Source organism: Camellia sinensis, chromosome 8 (assembly GCF_055761805.1).
Source record: "Camellia sinensis isolate YWXY chromosome 8, ASM5576180v1, whole genome shotgun sequence".
Lineage (NCBI taxonomy): Eukaryota > Viridiplantae > Streptophyta > Magnoliopsida > Ericales > Theaceae > Camellia > Camellia sinensis.
Window position 1 is genome coordinate 176,958,531 of NC_138968.1, and position 21,729 is coordinate 176,980,259.

At 45.4% G+C, this 21,729-nt stretch overlaps 1 protein-coding gene across 1 annotated transcript; it reads left to right on the forward strand.

Moving 5' to 3' along the window:
- Positions 1-536: 536 nt before the first annotated feature.
- On the forward strand, positions 537-1,418 carry LOC145798317 (uncharacterized). Its single transcript, XM_082885831.1, has one exon. It carries the CDS (start codon positions 537-539, stop codon positions 1,416-1,418), a length of 882 nt encoding a protein of 293 aa, XP_082741957.1.
- Positions 1,419-21,729: the final 20,311 nt, after the last annotated feature.

Here is a 21,729-nt window from a genome sequence, read left to right on the forward strand (position 1 = left end):
CCCGATCGCCTGGTCGGTTCGAACGGGACACACCCTTCAACTCCCCCATGGAACAAGTCTTAAACCAGATCCAACAAGATTACAACTTGAAATGGCCACAACCATTGTAGTCTCCTTCCAACCGGTGAGACCAATCCAAACACTACCATTTCCATCAGGACTACGACCACAATATTGAGGAGTGTGTTAACCTTAAGGACCAGGTAGAGAGTTTGATTCGCTAGGGGCGCCTTAATCAATTCACGGCAGCTTGTCCCCAGCAACGGCCAAGGACCGAACCTACCAAGGGCAATCGCCGACATACCCATCCCCGACAACCTGCACAACCAAACCAAGGCAACGATCGGCCCCTACCACAACCTTGAGTGCAAGGCAACCCTGCCTCCCTGGTTGGAGAGATCTAAGTCATTGCTGGCGGGCTGGCATGCGGACGACCATCCCGTTCGGCCCAACGAGCAGAACTCAGAAAAATCAAGAAGGGCTCCGACAAAGAAGTCGTGACATTGGATCGCCCCTTCAAACACCCCAAATAGTGGATGGAACCCATCACCTTTACGGAGGCTGATTGTACAGGCATCCGTTACCATCATGACAATCCCCACGTCATCTCAGCTCTTTTGTCTAATTATGAAGTCAGACGAGTGCTTGTCGACAACGGCAACTCTTTAGATATCATCTTCCTGAACGCCTATCGACAGCTTAAGGTCGGGGAGGAAAGATTGTCCTTTCTCCAAACCCCACTGGTTGACTTTACGGGGGATCGGGTGACCTCTATAGGCTCCATCGATCTTCCCATCATCATCGGAGAGTATCCACAGCAGACCACCAAGTTACTTACTTTACTCGTCGTCAACTGTCCCTCTGCTTATAACATCATCCTCGGCCGCACAACCTTTAACACTTTTCAAGCTGTCATATCCACATACCATCTGGCCATGAAATTTCTTACCGACCTCGGGGTCGGCACCGTAAGGGGAGAGCAGACTGTGGCCAGAGAATGCTACGTTGCTTCACTCAAAAAGGTCAAGCTGAAGGAGGCTATGATCATCGAAGGACTCGACGTCAGAGACGAAGACGAGTTAGTCAGAGGGGAACCAGTGGAAGAACTTGTTGAAGTTCCCATCGACCCCACCAACCCAACAAAAACAGCCAAGATTGGCAGCCAACTATCCTTTCAAGCCAAGGACGACCTTATAGCCCTCCTAACTGAGCACAATGATGTGTTTGCGTGGACCCATTCCGACATGCCGGGAATCGATCCCTCATTCATCACTCATCGTCTCAGCATCAAGTCCCATTTTCGACCTTTCCGCCAGAAGCAGCGTGTCTTTCACCCGGAACTTAATGCCCTTATTGTTTCTAAGGTAGACAAACTACTGGAGACACGGTTTGTCAAGAACGTAGACTACCCCAGATAGCTGTCAAATGTGGTCCTGGTCTGTAAAAATAACGGTAAATGGCGACTCTGCGTCGACTACTTCGACCTTAATCGGGCTTGCCCCAAAGATAGTTATCCCCTCCCTCGTATAGATCTGTTTGTTGACGCCACGGTTGGACATCAAATGCTCAGTTTCATGGACGCCTTCTCTAGCTACAATCAAATTCTGATGCACCCGGTTGACCAGGAACACACTTGTTTCATCACAGATAGAGAAACTTACCACTATCGTCTTATGCCATTCGGATTGAAAAATACCGGAGCAACTTATCAACGGTTGGTCAATGCCATCTTTCACTATCAAATAGGTCGGAACATGGAAGTCTACGTCGATGACATGCTTGTCAAAAGCAAACTCTCCTCTGATCATCTGACAGACCTACGAAAGACTTTCGAAACCTACATAAGTATCAAATGAAGCTAAATCTGGAGAAATGAGCCTTCGTCGTAGGATTCGAGAAGTTCTTAGGTTTTATGGTCAGTCAGCGGGGTATTGAGGCCAACCCCGAAAAGATCAAGGCTCTTATAGAAATGCAGTCACCCAAAACGGTTAAAGAGGTTCAAAGGCTTACTGGCAGAGTCGCCGCCCTCAACAATTTTATTTCCCGCGCAACAGACAAGTCCTCCCTTTTTTCAAAGTCCTTCGGCAGGCCTTTGAGTAGACCATCGAATCCGAAGAGGCCTTTCAACAATTGAAGCAGTGCATGGCCATACTCTCTCAGGCGCTCTCGGGCGAGACCCTCTTTCTCTACTTAGTTGTATCGAACACCGCAATCAGTGCGGCTTTCATCAGGGAGGACGGCTCAGTACAGCGTCCGGTTTATTGTATTAGCCGAGCTCTCAGGGGGGCAGAACAAAACTACCCTCTACTGGAAAAAATGGCCCTTGCCTTGGTCATAGCTTCAAGACGACTCCGACCTTATTTCCAAGCTCACTCCATAGTGGTCCTCACTGACCAACCTTTGAAGAAGGTAATACAACAACCAGAGTTGTCCGGAAAACTTATGCAATGGTCTATCGAGCTCAGCCAATTTGAAATCTCTTACCGACCTCGAATAGCGATCAAATGACAGGCTGTCGCCGATTTTATCTTGGAATTCACCAATCCCACTCCAACCACACCCCTTCCGCCTAGGCAATTCGACATTGAAGCAGAAGATCCCTACTCCTAGACCCTCAATGTCGATGGATTATCCCGCAAAGAAGATAGTGGAGCTAGTCTCATCCTCACCGCCCCCGAGGGCAGTTATTTCAAGTGTGCTCTCCGCTTCCTGTTCGACGCAAGCAATAATGAGGCCGAATATGAGGCCTTGATAGCAGGTCTTTGCCTAGCCAGAGACATTGGTGTAAGCCATATCCAAGTGTTCAGTGATTCCCAACTGGTCGTCGGACAGATTACGGGGAAATTCGACGCAAAGGAAGACACAATGCGAGCCTACAGGGATATTGCACTCCCCCTTGTTCGCCTTTTCAACACTTTTCACATCAAACACAAATCTCGGTCAGAAAACTCCAAGGCAGATGAAATGGCCTAATTGGCCTCGGCCGACTAGTCAGACCTCAGCCATGGCGTCTGTCTTGAATACCTAGCCCACCCGGCTACTTCGCCAACCCAGCATGAGGTCCACTTCCTCCAAAACGAACCTATCCCATGGGTGGCGGACATCCTTTTGTTTTTGACAAGTGGGGAGTTGACAGACGACAAACAGCAGGCCGCCAAAGTCAGAGTCCAGTCGTCCAATTACATCCTCATCAGCGGCTTACTGTACAAACATGGATTTTCATGCCCATACCTCAGATGCCTCAATCCTACTCAAGCAACCTATGTGATGAGGGAAGTCCACGAGGGTGTATGTGGTAATCATTCGGGTGCCAGGTCGCTGGCCCATAAAATCTTTCGCACCGGCTACTTCTGGCCTACTCTCAACCAAGATGCCACTGAATTTGTGCTTAAGTGTGATAAATGCCAGCGCTTTGCCAACATCCCCCATGCTCTACCTACAGAACTGATTACACTCTGTAGTCCCTACCCATTCGCCAAGTGGGGCATCGACTTAGTTGGTCCATTGCCCACTGGTAGGGGCCAAACCAAGTTCGCTGTGGTCGTCATTGATTACTTCACTAAATGGGTGAAAGCGGAACCCCTCTCCATAATCATTTAACGAAACACAACCAGATTTATCTGGCAGTCGATCGTATGCCGATTTGGAATCCCTCAAGCCATCGTCTCAGACAACGGCAAGCAATTCGACAATGCCAAGTTTAGGAAATTCTATGCAGAGCTCCACATTCAGCCATGTTTCTCATCCCCAAGTCATCCCTATGCCAATGGGCAAGTCGAGGTCACCAACCGCTTTCTTCTGAAGATTATCAAAACTAAGTTGGAAGCTGCTAAGGGACTCTGGGCTGAGGAATTACCAAACGTACTCTGGGCCTATCGCACTACCGCTCGAACCCCTACTGGGAAGACCTCTTTTCACTTAACATATGGCGGTCATCCTAGTAGAAATAGGCCTGTCGACCCCGAGGGTTTTGCACCTGGATCCAGAACTAACCGAATAATTGCGTCGGTCTGACTTGGACCTGATTGAAGAGCTCCGAGAGGCCACTGCTGTCAGATGGGCCTCATATCAACAGAAAATGAGAACACACTACAACTGCAAAGTCCAACCGAGGGAGTTTGCAGTTGGGGACCTAGTCTTGCGCGAAGCGACTCTTGCCACAAAAAATTCCACCGAGGGCAAGCTAGCAGCCAAATGGGAAGGACCTTACGTTGCCAAAGCCAGACCTCGCCCGGGCACTTACCGACTCCAAGACATGGAAGACAGAGACCTCCCTCATCCATGGAACGCCGAGCATTTGAAGCCTTATTTCCAGTAAAATGGCGTCTCCTATTTTTGTATTGATCAATTGTTGTATGTTCTTTTTGACGATCTACACACTTGTTCGTTTTTGTCTTTTCCATACATGGTGTAAACTTGTGATCAATAGGTTATGCCTTAAATGACAATGACTTTATATCTTCATTATCTGCGTTGTGTTTCAATAACGACTTGTTAACTAGAGCTCAGCTAGACTGAGTTAGCTAAAGCCTCAGCCAAATTGAGCACGAAGAGCTCAGCCAGACTGAGTGAGTTAAAGCCTCAGCCAGACTGAGCACGAAGAGCTTGGCCAGACTGAGTCAACTAAAGCCTCAACCAGACTGAGCACGAAGAGCTCAGCCAGACTGAGTCAGTTAAAGCCTCAGCCAGACTGAGCACGAAGAGCTCAGCCAGACTGAGTTAGCTAAAGCCTCAGCTAGACTAAGCACAAAGAGCTCAGCCAGACTAAGTTAGTTAAAGCCTCAGCCAGACTGAGTCAACTAAAGCCTTAGCCAGACTGAGCACGAAGAGCTCAGCCAGACTGAGTTAGCTAAAGTTTCAGCCAGACTGAACACGCAGAGCTCAGTCGAACCGAGTTAACTTAGTCCTCAGTGCCACAAAGTCCTCCAAGTCTTAGTCAGAACTCGAATGAAGAATTCAGCCGGTCCATTTTCACAATTTAATATTACGACATGGTTGCCATACTTAGTTAAAATCAAAGTTCATGACCATCCATTTTCACTAGTCATACAAGTTAGCCTGTCTGCCCATTTTTAACATTTTTTACATCATGGTTTACTTACGAAATTTCATATTACTTAGCTGTTACGAACTTTCATATTACAACATGGTTTGCCCATTTTTAACATTTTCACTGATCATCCATACAAGCCAACCTGATTGTCCATTTTAACCATTTTACATCACAATTTACTTACAAGTTTCATAATTTACCCACAAGTTTCATTTTTTACACCTACTTTTTGGTAAATTCCGCTCAGTCATTTTTACTATCCCAAATTTACAACTCAGAATAACGACAACAATAATACACAAGAAAACTCTTTGTTTTATTCATAAACTTACGCTTTCATACAAATCGTTGCACAAAATTACATATAAGAAAACAAAAACAAAAAAAACAAAACACACAAACACAAAATTTTTACACTAAGTTACATAGATCACTCTTCCTCACTAGAGGCAAGATCTTCCTCTTCAATCCCCTTGTCTAAGGGGGTCTGGGTGACGTCATCTTCGCCTACCTTCATGAGGCTGAAGTCCACATCCGGGAACAGCTCTTACGCCTTATGTTTGAAAGTCATCCAGCCGTTGTCCCAGAACTCGCTTATTTCGTGCTTGTAGATGTCAGATCGCTGGAAGCTCTAGATCACTTCCTTTTCACTCCTACCTCTAGCTGCCACTCCCGACGGCCCAGCCCCCATCCCCCTCCTTTGCCACGCTACTGGTGACAGCGACATCAATGGCCATCTGGAAGTTGGTGGACCCCTTGAATTGCTCTACGACCACCATACACAAGTCGGGGTACGCCGCCCTCTCAGATGCCAATTTGGCCCTCTTCCCCACTAGGGCCTTCTTCAATTCCGCGATCCGACCATCGGCCTCTTCCTTGTTCTTGACCGCCTGGTCACGCAGTTCTTCGTTGTTGGTCATGGCCTCCTCTCACCTCTCGTTGGCAGTGGTGCAGGCTTGCTGGACCTGCTCTAGCTTCCTCTTCTCGCTCGCCAACTCGAACTCTAGCGATACCGCCTTGTGGCGCTCCGCTTCAAGCTCTGATTTGGTTGCGAGGAGCTCGGCACCAGCTCGCTTTGCTGAGTAGCTCTGCACCAATGCCAATACCTCCATGTTCTTTGCCCTTTGCGCATACTCCAACCCCTTGGCGCATGCACTCCGAGCGGCCTTCCTCCAGCCCACTGTCTCAACCCTTAGGTTCTACAGCTGCATCTTTGCCTCTTCCAACTGGGTCCTTAGTGGCTCTATCTCCACCTTCGTGCGCGCTGCTTTATTCATCAAGGTAGTCGCCAGGGTCGCTGCCTCCATCTGGGCTGAGCAAAACCCTCTTAAGAGGTCGGCCTCCGTCAACCGGGCCATCATCTGCACAGCCCTCCACCACTCCAACAAGGCGGTCGGCTGCGACCTTGGCTTCCCTCCTTTCTGTCGAGCGACCTGCCAGCGCCCGCACGTGGTACAACGCGGTCGCTAGCGCGACACTCGTCTCTGGCTTGCTGATCCCAGTCTTCCCTTCACTAGGACTGAGGGTTACTTCTGGTACAGGTACCACCGTCGCCGCCATATGGGCACTTGGGCCCAAGTGTTCTTTCAGTACTTGGGCGCTTGGACCCTTGTCTTCCTTCGCCACTTGGGCGGTCTCCCTTTCTGGAGCTGCCTCCACCCTTCCCTCCTTCATCTTCCCCACCATAAGGGCGTCCTTGCTCCCAACCTTCATCTTTTTCAAGACAGGGGCGTCTTTTCCCCTACAGCCGCCTTCTTCTTCTTTGTTTTCTTCAACATTGCCCCCACCTCCTGCTTGCCCCTCTCTTTCAGCGGGTGTATTGGGGGTTGCAGTGGGGCAAAGTCAATTAAGTCTTTGTCTCCCAGCGGTTTGGGATGCGGTCGGACCCGCTCCCTCATCACCAACTTAAGAACAGGCCCCAGCTGAGACTTCTTAGATTTTTCTGCCTTGGCCAAGGTCCTCACTCCTCCGCCTTCCGCCTCGTTTCCAACTTTTCTAGCGCGGGATCCTCTTCCATTGGCTGCGATCCTAAGCCTAAGGCATACAACGCTGAAGGACGGACAAGATCGTCCCACCTCACACCTCTTTCTCTCTCCATTCTTTCACAATTTTCACCCTACTTTCTGTCTCCGCCCCCAACTTCGGCTCTACTGACTTCGTGGGGACTTTCCATGTCGTACGCACTGACCCCCCACCGTTTGCTGACAAATAGAACCACCTCGGCCTCCACCTTTCACTGACGAGGGCAACCTGGCTACTAACTCCCTGCCCGCCACCGCTTGCAAAGTCACTCACGTCTCTTGTTGACTGGACGCTTTGTAGCACAAAAAGAACTCCTCCACTATCACCGTCGCCCCATCGGTCGCCCGTGGCCATTAGATCGCGCAGGCCATTATGATTTTCCATGCATTGGGCATCAGCTACCCCAGTGCCGCCTCTAGTCAGTTCAATACATCTACCACCACTTGGGGGATCGGCAACCTTAGGCCTCCTCGTACTAGTTAAATTCTGCCGGTCGGGCATCCGATGCTCTCTCCTTAGATGAGGGCAGCCTCAACTCTATCTCTGCAGGAATTTGGTACTTCCTCCATACCTCCTTCAATTTCTTCGCCGTAAACGTAGATCTGTCGGCCTTGGTGTGTCAGTGGACCAGCTCCACTTGGCTAATTGGCCTAGCGGCTGCGATCATCGTCGTCAGACGAGCCTGCGCCCCTTGCCCAACTCCCCTCTCCTCCCTCCGCTTCGCTCGCTACTATTCCGCCAACTCCACTACGTTGTCATCTCCCAATGAGTCAAGCCTTGCGGTTGGGACTTCACCTCGAGCCATTTCTCTTACGTGTCTGCGTATCGCTTCGGACGCTGGCACAAGGAGGTTCGCAAAGTATTGCAGAGGTGTGTCACACGAAACAAATGAGTTCACCTTTGGGATGTGTTGGTTTTTTGCGATAAGGTAGGTAAAGCGAATAACTCCAAATGCCCACGGTTTGCTTATATTCCAAGGGTCAAGATTAAACTTCGCCAGTTTGAAAATTTTCAAAAATTTCCGTCCCCGCCTCTTTAACGCCCTATATTAGTCCATCATTTTGTTTCCTGCCAACACACCACCTCCCTTATTATGGGATTGTGCCACGTGTACGACCACGATCCCCTACTCTATTCCCCTTCCCTGTCTATTCCACTTCGCATCATCACTTGTTACGCCGTGCCTCAGGCCCCGCGTGCCGTCATTTCCCCTTATCACTCAGTCACCCTTCGCGGTCGGCCCTCCTCGCTATCGGCCTTCTCACTCTGTCGCCCTTTGCGGTCGGCCCTCCTCGCAGTCGGCTTTCTCACTCGATCGTCTTTCATGGTCGGCCCTCCTCGCCGTCGACCTTCTCACTCAATCACCCTTCGCAGTCGGCCCTCCTCGTAGTCGGCCTTCTCACTCGGTCACCCTTCGCGGTCGACCCCCCTCGCGATCGGCCTTTTCACCTGGCTATCTTTCGCGATCGACCCTCCTCTCAGTCAGTCTTCCCTCACTCAACCACTCACCATGCTTGTCTTCTTCCTTATTCCCTTCTTTGGGCTGAAGCTACATTTGGGAATGAAGGACTACTGACATAGGTGGGCCCATAGGGGTTTTTGACCCACCACTTAAAGCTCAATGCATGATTCCAATACTAAAGGCCAACATCCTTGAAACCCAACGTTGCACCAAGAACCAATGACATCTAGACACTTGTCAAGAGAAGAACCAGCCACATAAGCAGACAAAGATTCTGCAGAGTTATTGCACCACACATCCGCCATTAATGAGGTTCCCTGCAGTATTTATTACGATAACCCCTTCAAGTTGGAATAGAACAACCTCACCATGAACAGGGCAAGCTAGAACATAGACTTTTGGCCAACATGACAAGTCGGAATGGACAAGGAAATGATGAACAAAGGATATAAGCAGGTTTCTAAGACAAAGAGAAAGTTAAGTTCTTTATCACCATCCTATTTCTATATTCCATGCATCTCTCTTCTCTAACTTGCTCGTCGGAGGGTTTGCTAGGGGACTCTCACTCCCCGTTGGACTCTTGTGTAGGTTTCTCAGTGGGCCCAGTGATCGGACAACGGTGTGGGAGGCGTGGATCAGCCCGTCCCGTTCCTCAAGAACTAATTAGAATCATCATATATTTTTACATATTGTACACATAAAAAAGATGTGTACATTTTTTTATAAAGAATTCTATACAGTTCTTACCATATGCATCTCTTATTTTTTTCCCTTTAATTATGATATTATTTTAGTTATGACTTATGAGATCTTTAATTATATTTCATGTGATGTTTGCTTATAATTTTTTTTTATTATGATTAAAAAATATAAAATTATATTATTTATTTTAATTATATAATATATATGATATACACTTTTTAAAAGGTGTGTGTTGTGGGGATATATTTTCTGAGTACCAACATGTGACAAGGTGACGCCGACGTGTCAGCCGAGGTGCCACGTGTCCTGGTCGTGACGCCAAGGTGATCTATGCAAGGCCGAGGTTATCTCCGAAGATATCGAAATCCGAGATAAGAGGATAAAAGATGAGGGACAAGAGTCCTAGAATGAAGAGGAGACTTAGTCAAGATGAGGATAAAGCTCTTGGAGAGTTTATCTTTATCTCTTGAGGAGTCCAAAGTAAGTACTGAATTGGAGTCCATAGAAGTGAGGCTTCTAGTGGGACTAGGATTAAGTAAACTATAAAAGAGAGGCACCCCCGTGGGTCTAAGGTACGCAATTTATGCTTTGAGCAGTGAGTTTAGCACTTGATTATCTTTGAGAGATATACTGACTTGATCGTCGGAGTACCCCTGGGTGGAAGAGCCACCGCCGGAGCCTTTTCTTTCTATTACAGGTTAACTGAAGCCATCTATTCTGCTGGTGCTCTCTAGCTGATTACTAAACGGGCAGTGTGGTTAGAAAATCACTCATACAATTTGGCGCCGTCTGTGGGAATGAAAGGAGAATAGATGGCCAACGACGGACAGAAGGAAAAGATTGGGGACGACACTCCTACTGGGAGTGGCAAACCTATCGACCTTAATATTGAAGGAGACAACAACAATGCAGAAACTCGTGACCAGGGCCACAGAGAGAAAGACGTCGGCCAGGAGAGCGACACTTCGAAGAAGACAGACCAAAACAAGTACTATAACGAAGATAACCTCCAGGTATGGAGGGATAGGTACCTGCGGAGGGATGAAGAAGTAAAAAAATTGACAAACAAGTTGGCAAACCTGCAGTCGGTCGTCAACTTCATGATGCAAAACAATGTCATGCAGCCACCATACCCGCTGCACGACACGCCGATTCCAGCAACTAATACCCAAAAGGGAGGAAGAAAAACAATCCCCGAAGCCCCTCAGCACACCATGAGTGGAAGGCACTCTCACCGACCTTCCAGGGAAGTTGGATGAGAGGAGCCGAGACGAGAGGAGTCCCGAAGGACGTATCACACGAAGGACCCAGAGCCCAAAGAACATCGGCATGTTCAAGGGAAGGCGCTCTGCTTTGACATAACCCATGGAGAAAGATCAAAACAGGCCCACCACGAGGCTGAAAGTAGTGTGCCGAAGAGATTGAAGTCTAAAGATAGCCGAGCTCCAGGGAGGAGTAAAGAAGACTTGAGAGATTACCTCAAGAGGAAGCAACAGAATGCTAAAGTCGAGGTAACTTCCCCAGTTAAGCCGAAGACACCATTCTCGGTGAAACTAGACAAATTTGAAGCACCAAAGAGATTCAGTATGTCGATGTTCCAAATATATGATGGTAAGTCAGATCCAACTTTCACGTTGGACTATACCTGAATTCAATGGCATTATATAGTGGGAACGAGCCGTTGCTCTGCAAAATATTCCCCTCATCCTTCGGGGAGATTGCATCAGATTGGTTCCATAAACTACCGAAGGGAAGCGTAAAGACTTGGGAAGGCCTGGCCGAGATGTTTGTGACCAGGTTTGTGACGAACAAACTATAGCCCTTGAGGGTCGACGCATTGATGGCTTTAAAAATCACCAAGGATGAAGGCCTTAGGGCCTACGCAAAAAGGTACTACGAGGTATTCAATTGAATACCTGAATGCAACCAAGAGGTGGCAGTCGTGTCTTTCAAGAACGGCCTGAAAGATGACTGCCCACTGCGGAAGTCTTTGGCAAAGACATTGCTAAAAAGCATGGAAGAACTCATGGCAAGAATCGAGAAGTACGCCAGAGCCGAGGAGGATGCGTCGGGAAACAAAGAGACAAAGCAGGAAAAAGGAAACGGCTCGCCGAAGCGAAGCCGAGGTAATAATGGATCGATCAAACAAGAAACAGAATTGAGCGCTAAACAGGAAGTGACGACTGTGTTCCGAATCCCGGTCCACAAAGTCCTGGATCAAATACGAAACCAATCCTATTTCAGAGCACCGACAAGAACACCAGGGGAATTTATGAGAAGAAACGTCGGTAGGCATTGTGCTTACCACAATGAAGAAGGACACCTAACTCAGGGTTGCAGAGCCCTAAAAGTACACTTAGAAGACTTGGTGAGGCAAGGCCATCTGAGGGACCTTGTCGATGAGGCCAAGACAATGGAAGAACATGCAATATTGCCTCAAGCACCAGCAGCTCCGCCTCCCCCACCACAGCAACCACAGGCAGGAGGACCACAGGTGGTTAATGTAATTCACTCAAAAGTGAACGAAAATGACATACGAGGGGAGACCTAGAAGGTAAAACACCTACATCACGTGAGCCAGGTCAGACATAAAAGACCTCGGCCTGAAGAATGCCAGGGACCGATGATAGCCTTTACTGAAGCCGACCTAGAGATGGTCCAACATCCACATAATGATGCCTTGGTAGTATCCCTCCAAGTTGGGGAGTGCCAAGTGAAACGCATCCTGATTGATCAAGGTAGCTCTTGCGACATCATGTATGTTAGATGTTACAAGGAGCTGGGCCTTCATCCTGATGACTTAGAACAATCCAACGGCCCGATGGTCAGCTTCAATGGAACGCCAACGTGGCCACTGGGCACAACAAGCTTGGAAGTACAAGCCGGCACTAAGAAGGTTAGGACAGAATTCATGGTGATTGACACGCCTTCGCCATACAACATCATCTTGGGAAGGCCATGGTTACATGCAATGGGGGCAGTTCCCTCAACATTGCATCAACTACTGCGATTCCCAACAGAGTATGGGATAGAGGAAGTTAAAGGCGATTAGCTACAGGCGAAGAGTTGCTCCATGGTAACAATGAAATCTACCTACAGCGTGCGAGAGCCAGAAAAGGCAGAAATTGAAGATGAGGACTTGGAAGTCCTAGAAGACGTCGACAAAGAACCAGCCGAGAAGAGCGAAGAGGCGCTAAAGAAAATCCTTGTCCAGGATGGGGATGAAGAACGCTTTTTTCTTCTCGGCTCGGGCTTAGCCGAAGAAGAGGAAAAAGACTTAGAGACTTTTTTAAGAGCAAATATTGAGGTGTTCGCTTGGACACCTTACGAAATGCCTGGCATTGACCCCGAGGTCACTTGCCACAAACTGAATGTTGACAGGTCGGCCAAACTTGTAATTCAGCGAGCCAGAAGATCGACGTTGATACACGTCGAAGCAGTAGAAGAAGAAGTAGACAGACTTCTGGAGGCCAGGGCCATTAGAGAAGTACACTACCCAACATGGCTATCCAATACAATGGTGGTAAAGAAGAAGAACGGAAAATGGAGGGTCTGCGTAGACTTTACCAGCCTCAATAAAGCCTGTCCCAAAGACAGCTTTCCCCTGCCCAAAATTGACCAGCTAGTAGATGCCACTTCAGGGCATGGAAGAATGAGTTTTCTAGACGCCTACAGGGGGTACCACCAGATCGCCATGTACCCCCTAGACGAAGAAAAAACCGCATTCATCACCCCAAAAGGCCTGTACTGTTACAGGGTAATGCCTTTCGGGCTAAAAAATGCAGGAGCAACTTACCAAAGGCTGGTAACCAAAATGTTCAAATGCTTGATTGGTCGAACAGTAGAAGTCTACATCGATGACATGGTCGTGAAGACCAAGGAACCTAAGGGTCATCTTGCCGACCTAAAAAAGGTCTTTAATTTACTCAAAACATACCGGCTCCGACTCAACGCATCGAAGTGTGCGTTTGGAGTTGGATCAGGTAAGTTTCTGGGGTACCTGGTAACAAGAAAAGGCATTGAGGCCAGCCCAGATCAAATCAAGGCCATCCTAGAGTTGAAGAGCCCGACATCGGCAAAACAGGTACAGATGCTAACTGGAAGGGCCGCAGCCCTAAACAGGTTCATCAACAGAAGCTCAGACAAATGTAAACCCTTCTTCAACCTGGTGAAGAAGGCCACGGACTTCCTATGGACTGAGGAATGTGAGGCCGCTTTGTCCAACCTAAAGAAATATCTGACCACGGCTCCAGTCCTCTCAACACCTAAACCTGGGGAAAAACTGTTTTTGTATTTAGCAGTTTCAGAACACGCAGTAAGTGCAGTACTAATTCGAGAGGAAAAATGGGAGCAAAAGGCTGTTTATTATGTAAGCAAAACCTTGGCCGATGTAGAAATAAGGTACCTACCACTAGAGAAATTAATGCTGGCCTTAATAATGGCTTCAAAGAAGTTAAACCATTACTTTCAAGCGCACAAGATTATAGTACTAACAGAGCACCCACTGAAGTCCTTGTTACAACAAGGAGACTTAACTGGAAGAATAGCAAGATGGGCAGTAGCCTTGGGCCAGTATGACCTGGAGTTTAGGCCGAGAACAACAATTAAGGGACAAGTTTTGGCCGACTTCGTGGCCGAATTCACGCCAGAATCCATCGAACATTGGGCTCCGTTGAGCCAAGATGAATGATGTCCAAGCAAACAATGAGAAGCCTAGCCAAAGGCAAAAGAATAAGGAAAGGAAAAACTCAGACCCTGCAGCATTTACATCGGTGACTCCTTTCGCCTGTTTGTCGATGGGAGCTCAAACCGACAAGGAGCGGGGCAGGAATAGTGTTAATATCTCCTGATGGGGAAATATTAGAACAGTCTATTCGATTAGGGTTCAAGGCCTCAAACAATGAGACAGAATACGAAGCATTGATTGCAGGACTAAAGCTGGCATTGGCAGCAGAAGCAGATGAGGTAATAATTTTGTGTGATTCACAACTTATAGTAAATCAAACAATAGGAGAGTTTACAACCCAAGATGAGAGGATGTCGGCATACGCAAAGGAAGTCATCAGACTGGCAGCCTTGTTTCGCAACTGCTGACTTCTGCAAGTTAGCCGAGATGATAACAACCACGCCGACGCATTGGCCGACGCATTGGCCAACTTGGCAAGTTCAATACAAACTGGAAAACAAGGATAATAATGATTGACTATCTATCAAGCCCGAGCATAGAACAACCGATCACAGAACAAGAAGCAATGTGTGTGGACTTGGGACCAAGCTGGATGGATGCAATTGTTGCATTCCTAAAAGAGGGAAAGCTCCCAGAAGACCATAAGGAAGCACACAAGGTCAGATTGAAGTCGGCAAGATTCAATCTGACAGGGGACAGATATCTCTACAGAAGGTCCTTCACTGGACCCCTTTTAAGGTGCGTACACCCTTTGCAGGTTGAAGATTTTCTATATGAAATTCATGAAGGGATTTGTGGAAGCCACGTTGGGGGCAGATCACTAGCTCACAGGGCCATTACCCAGGGGTATTGGTGGCCCTACATGAAAAGATGCAGAAGCCTACGTGAAGAAGTGTGAACAATGCCAAAGGTTCGCACCTTTGATACACCAGCCAGCCGCTGACCTGAACCCTGTATCCAGTCAATGGCCATTTGCCCAATGGGGCATGGATTTCATTGGGCAGTTGCCCTAAGCAACTGGGCAAAGGAAGTACTTGCTGGTAGCAACAGATTACTTCACAAAGTGGATAGAAATAGAACCTCTTGCCAAAATCCGAGATGTGGACGTCAAGAACTTCATATGGAGAAACATCATCACCAGATTTGGCATCCCAAAAGTAATAGTTGCCGACAACGGAACGCAGTTTGACAGCAAACTCATCAAGAACTTCTGTGCGAAATTCAAGATAAAAAATTACTTTTTAACACCAAGTTTTCCCCAAAGCAATGGGTAAGCAGAAGCATCCAACAAAGTAATTTTGGATGGGATAAAAAAGAGCTGCAGGCAGCAAAAGGAAAGTGGGTAGACGAGTTGCCCAATGTACACTGGGCATATCGGATTACGCCGAGAAGATCAACCGAGGAAACCCCCTTTGCCATGGCTTACGGAACAGAAGCAGTCATCCCATTGGAGATCGGCCTCCCAGGGATCAGAACCCAGGGAGTAGAGAATGGGACTAATGACATGCTTTTAGCCCGAGATCTGGATCTCTTAGAAGAAAGAAGGGAGAAAGCTGCAATTCAGCTCGCAGCATACCAACAGCAACTTGCTAGAGCTTACAATAAGAAGGTCAATCCAAGGGATTTTCAGGTCGGCGACTTAGTCCTGAGAAAAGTTGTTGGCAACAAGAAGAACCCCAGAGAGGGCAAGCTTGGCCCAAACTGGGAAGGACCCTACAGAATCACTTCGGTATTGGGCAATGGAGCATACCGACTTGAAGATAATGAGGGCAAAGCATTGCCAAGACCCTGGAACACTTGTAATTTGAAATTTTTCTATCATTAGATGTTCCTTGTTATTTTTTACCGACGTCATCAACAAAATTTTAGCAGAGTTCTCCAAAGACTTGTGAATTGATAAAAGATGCATAATGTTGTTTCTGAATAATGAGAACCCAAGTGGAACTCAGGTTCACATTAGGGGCAGAGAGAAGACAAAAATGCTTAACGCTTGTTGAAATTTGTAGCAATTTACAAGTTGAAGTTAAGCCGAGATAATTGTTTATCTTCACTTGTTGAAATTTGTAGCAATTTATAAGTTGAAGTTAAACCGAAGTAATGCTTAACGCTTGTTGAAATTTGTAGCAATTTACAAGTTGAAGTTAAGCCGAGATAATTGTTTATCTTCACTTGTTGAAATTTGTAGCAATTTACAAATTAAAGTTAAACCGAAGTAATGCTTAACGCTTGTTGAAATTTGTAGCAATTTACAAGTTAAAGTTAAGCCGAGATAATTGTTTATCTTTACTTGTTGAAATTGATGGACAATTTACAAGTTGAAGTTAAGCCGAAATCATTACTTAACACTTGTTGAAATTTGTGGACAATTTACAAGTTAAGTTAAACCAGTATGATGTTCAACATCTGTTAAAAGTTTACAAGAAATTTGTCTATCCGAGGTGTGTCATCCCGAGAAGATTGCACAAAGAAGGAAGAGTACATAAGACATGCAAAGTATTCTAAGTATATAATCATGCAAGAGCAGTTAGAAGAAGACAAAGATACAAGCATTCACTGAAGGAAAGCTATGTTAAGCATTCAGTTGAAACAGAGGCACGTCGGTCATATGAAAAAGCTTACATTGTCTAAGGAAACAAAACAGTACAAAAGACAAGACAGGAAAAACATGAAAATTAAGCTTCATCAATATCAACAGCAACTTGGGTTTGGACCTCGGAAGGATCTGAAAGAGCTACCTCGGCCGCCTTCTCCTCTGTGATCTCGGCATCAATCTGGGCAAGGGTTTCATCAATGCTTTTTTCGGCTACAGGAACATCGGAGGATGCCTGCTCCTGGGTAGTTTCCTTGACAACTCCATCGCCCTCTTCATCTTGAGTCAAGTCCAGGACTTGCTCAGTTGAAGGAAGGGATTTAGACGTAGTAGCCTCTTTCTTCCCTTTTCTCACCAATGCATCGTTCTCTTCCTCATCACCATCTTCAGACTCAGATTCGCCGATGTCTTGACTTGAAGATTGAGCTGGAGGGAATGGAAGAGGGATGGCATCGGCTTTCCTCAATGGTGAGTCCTTAGGAACATTGAGTTTTTTCAGAAAAGACATCCAACCAAAGGTGAAACCCTTATTGCATGCCTGCTTCACTTGAAGTTCATAGGCCTCAGTAACGTCGGCCATGCCTTGAGTATACGCCTTTTCATCAGCTTCTTTTATTTAGGCGTCCTTAGTGGCCAGGGCCTCCTGAAGCTCCTTTTCGGCCTGGGCCATTCTTTCCTCGGCTTCTCTCTTCTGAGATTCAGCCACTTTTCTGATAGCCTCAGCAGCCTCAGCCTTCTCTTCAGCATTGTTCTGAGCTTTGATTGCAGCCTCGGCTTGGTCCTTCAATTTTTTCATCTTTGATTGTAAGCCTTTGTTAGTCTTTTGGAGGGAAGAGAACTCCCTCTTCATCTCGACAAGCCTCTCCCGATTCTCAAAAGACTACATTGAGAAAGAGTGGGCATGCTGAATGGCCTGAAAGAAAACAGAGGTATTAGAGAATATTCAAAGTATGAAATAAAGAGAAAGAAAGAAAAAAAATTACCAAAAGGAAGACATTTACCTGAACGGAGTGCTGAAGCATTAGAGCATAGTTCTCGTACTCACTATACTGGGCGTTTCGCTCCAGATCACCTGGAAGAAGCAAAGTGGTACTGAGTTCGACGTCGACGTTTATATCATCGGCACTATCACTTGCCATGACAAGCTTGTCTTCCAAAGTAATTGTGGGGGCCCAGGGGGCATCGGGCTTTTTTGATCCTGAAGTTGTTGCAGAAGAAGACCTCGGCTTTTTTGGTTGTTGGGATTCTGGTGGTTGAGACTTAGAGCGCCTCTTCCCAGCGGAAGGCTGAGATTTATCACTCTCAGCCAACTTTGAAATAGGCAGAGTGTCTTCAGACTCAACCTGAGCTACCTTGGCCTTTGGTTGAGCCTTTTTTTATTCTTTTTGGCTTCGGTGAAGGAAGGGTTTGTGCAAGTTGATCGTCAACAGATGATGGAATGCTGGCCAGAAGATCTTTTGCAACTGGTTTTGGGCGGCCCATCTCGGCAGTAAAGACAAGTCGTCGCCGACGTTTTCGTTCTGATATCGGGACCAAGTATGGAGCTGAGGTTGATGGCTGATCAGCTGGATCAGATGTTGATCCTTGATCTGTTCGTGATGTGGATACAGTCGATGGAGTTGTAGCAGAGGGTGGAGAAAGGCTTTTCTTCTTCCTTTTGGGAACGTCGGGCAAAGTTGACTTGTATGATGGAATAAATTGAGAAGCACAAGCGCTTTCCTTTTATGGACTAGCAAGTCCAGAAGTTTCTTCAAGTCCTTGCTGGGGACAAAGGATTGTCGAAAATTTTTCGGTGGCTGACGAACAGCTGCAAGAAGAACAGAAGTCAGAAACAGACAAAGTATTTAAGACTTCGAAAGAAAACAGGCAAAGATGAATACTGGGCTCTTACCTTTGCCCTTTAAAACTGATCAGGGAAGAGGGTAGAGATGGATGTCCTCGTCTGGAGCAAACTCCCAATTTCTCGAGGTAATGAGATAGTCATCTCCGGCCCCCTTGTTGGAGTTTGGGAGGTCGGCTATGATTTTGAATTCTGTAGACCTCGGCTTAAGGTAATAAATGTAGCCTTTTTCTTTCAAATTAAAGGCACACGTGGTATAGCAATACTGGATATCGGCTAGGGTGATCCTAGCGTTTTCCTGTTTAGCTAAGGCTATGACACCAAAGATCACTCGATAGGAATTGATTGCCAGTTGCATGGGGTTCAACTTATAATAGTGAAGAATCTCGCGAAAAAGGATGTTGAGTGGGAACCGGAGTCCGCATTTAGTAAAAGCTACAATGGGAAAGGGCATAGAGTTTTCTGTAGGCATGATGGAGTCATCATCCCCAGCTAGCCTTAGATGGACATCGACAGGGATGGAGAACTTTTGCCTAAGGTACTCAAGTTTGGTCGGGGTATCTACTCTATGTCTCCACATACCCATGATATCGGCCTGAATTAGAAGGGTTGAAATTCAGAAAGAAGATGTTTCTTAATAAAGAGACCTCGGCAAAAACCTAGGTTTGGGCTGGTACAGAAATTTGTAAGGAATGTTTTAGTTTTGCCCTAAATTGTGGGTTCTACAAACAAATCCTAAACCTAAAACTATGGAGATGAAGATCAAAGGCACAGATCTGGAAAAGACACAAAAAACAGAATGGAATTTCAGAATCAAGAACAGAGATGGTTTATCAAGAGCATAAAGAATACAAGAAATACAGGGCCAAGATTAGTGACAAAGATATAGGGAAGTAGTGAAACAATGCGTGTGTTCAAGATATGGGCAAGGGCAAAATCATGGGAAGGACACCTTCAGGTGTATTAATCGCAAATTAAAAGTTTCAACAGATACAGTAAAGGCAACAAGTAATGAAGAATATCAACAGAATTGAAAACGAAAGGAACAGTAGCTTACCAGAAAAGAGTGAAGCCGGTATAAAGATTGCCGAAGTCAGACGACAGTTACAGATGTAACAAGAACGACGAAAGCTTCACAGGAAGGGAGAACGGAAGACAATTGCAGAGCTTAGAGCTTGAGCAATGGCGGATTCGAAAGAAAGAGTTTAGAGAGAGAAAAAGCAAGAGAAATCAGATGCAAAAGTGGAAAAATGAAGAAAGGGGGAAAGGTTTTGTCAAAAATGAAAACGGCGGCAAAAAATAATCAATACGCCTAGAAAAACGTATACGTCAGACGGCGCACGTGAGAGAGAGACGACTAATGGGCGTGTCACAGGTACGAACCAGTAAGAAAGAAACGCGTGTTAAAAACGGTTGAATTATGGTGTATGACAGCTCATACGCGTGGAAGGGTTCTTGAAATTCTTGTTCTTCAATAAAAGGATATCGGCCAAAATAAATGATCTCGGCTGAGATACTGAAAACTGACGTACTGGAAAAATGGAATGATATAGGTTCCATCACCTCAGAATGCCGAGGTAATAGAACCTAGGGGGCAGTTGTGGGGATATATTTTCTGAGTACCAACACGTGGTAAGGTGATGCCGACGTGTCAGCCGAGGTGCCACGTGTCCTGGTCGTGACGCCGAGGTGATCTATGCAAGGTCGAGGTTATCTCCGAAGATATCGGAATCCGAGATAAGAGGATAAAAGATAAGGGACAAGAGTCCTAGAATGAAGAGGAGACTTAGTCAAGCTGAGGATAAAGCTCTTGGGGAGTTTATCTTTATCTCTTGAGGAGTCCAAAGTAAGTACTGAATTGGAGTCCATAGAAGTGAGGCTTCTAGTGGGACTAGGATTAAGTAAACTATAAAAAAGAGGCACCCCCGTGAGTCTAAGGTACGCAATTTATGCTTTGAGCAGTGAGTTTAGCACTTGATTATCTTTGAGAGATATACTAACTTGATCGTCGGAGTGCCCCCGGGTGGAAGAGCCACCGCCGGAGCCTTTTCTTTTGGTTACAGGTTAATTGAAGCTATCTATTCTGCCGGTGCTCTCTAGCTGATTACTAAACGGGCAGTGTGGTCAAAAAATCACTCACACATGTGTCATAATCTTTTTCAATGATGTTGGCATTTTTCACACTACTGAAATACCTAAGTAGAGCCATTTGGTTTCAAAAATGAATGGGCAGACGAAACGTGCTTATCCATTTGAGTAGAGCCCAACCTCATTGAACTATGCAGAGAAGCAGGGGATTCTATTTGTACTTAAAAAAAATCATTAAAGTCTATTTTGACCCCCAAAAAAAAGAACAAAGTCATTTCTTTTTTGAAATTTTTTATTTTTAGTGATTTTTTAAAAAAATTATATCATTTTTTTTTTCTGATTTGACTTGTTACGACGAATCTAAAAAATATATTTTTTTTGAAAAATTCTAGAAAAAAAAACTAAAGACAAAAAATAAGTAAAAAAAGATTACTTATTTTTGTCTTTTTAATTTTTTTTTAGATTTTTTTAAAAAATTTAAAATTTTTCGATTTGTCTTGTTGAACTGAATCTAAAAACCTAAACTTCTTGAATTTTTTTAAAAAAAGTTCGCTAAAGACGAAAATAAGTCAAAAGAAAAAAGCCAAAAAAAAGCTTTTCCCAAATACGTCCAATTTCTCAGTACATTCTATTAAATTATTTAGGGTTATAATTTACTCTTAATCCACTATATTTTTTTTTTACAAATTAACCTTCAAAGTACACCCAAATAATAAACAAATCAAAAATCCCAAATTACACCACCTTAAAAAACCTTTTCAAAAATCCTTAAACAAATTTTTTATTACAACTATTCATTTTATTCACATACAAAGAACGATTGGTGTGAGTTATTCTATATGGAATCATATTTACTCATATGTGTTCCTATTATATTAATGATAACTCCATGAAACACTTTGGCTTGTTTTGAGAAATAGGTTAAAAGTTAATTTTTTATTTTTTTGACCTTTTTTGAAAAAATGTGTAAAAAAAAATAAAAAGCTGATGTGATGTAGGATATCATGTGCTTGGCATGTGATAGTTAGTGGTGGAAAAATGTAGCCTATATCTAGAGGAGTCATAACTACTTTGTAACCAACTTTTAGATATTGAATATTGATTGATTGAGATATTTGTCTCTCTAAAATCTCTCTCATTCTTGATTGGGCTTTTCATCATTTGGTATCAAAGCTTCAAGACATAGAGCCAATTCTTTGAAATTATCACAGTTTATCACCTAAACACTGACATAAGCATCAACATCTTGCTCGTGAGTCAACATCTGAATTCCTCGATAGAGATC

Excerpts from the sequence above, each read along its gene's own strand:
- LOC145798317 (XM_082885831.1), top strand. The coding sequence starts at position 537 with ATGGAACCCATCACCTTTACGGAGGCTGATTGTACAGGCATCCGTTAC.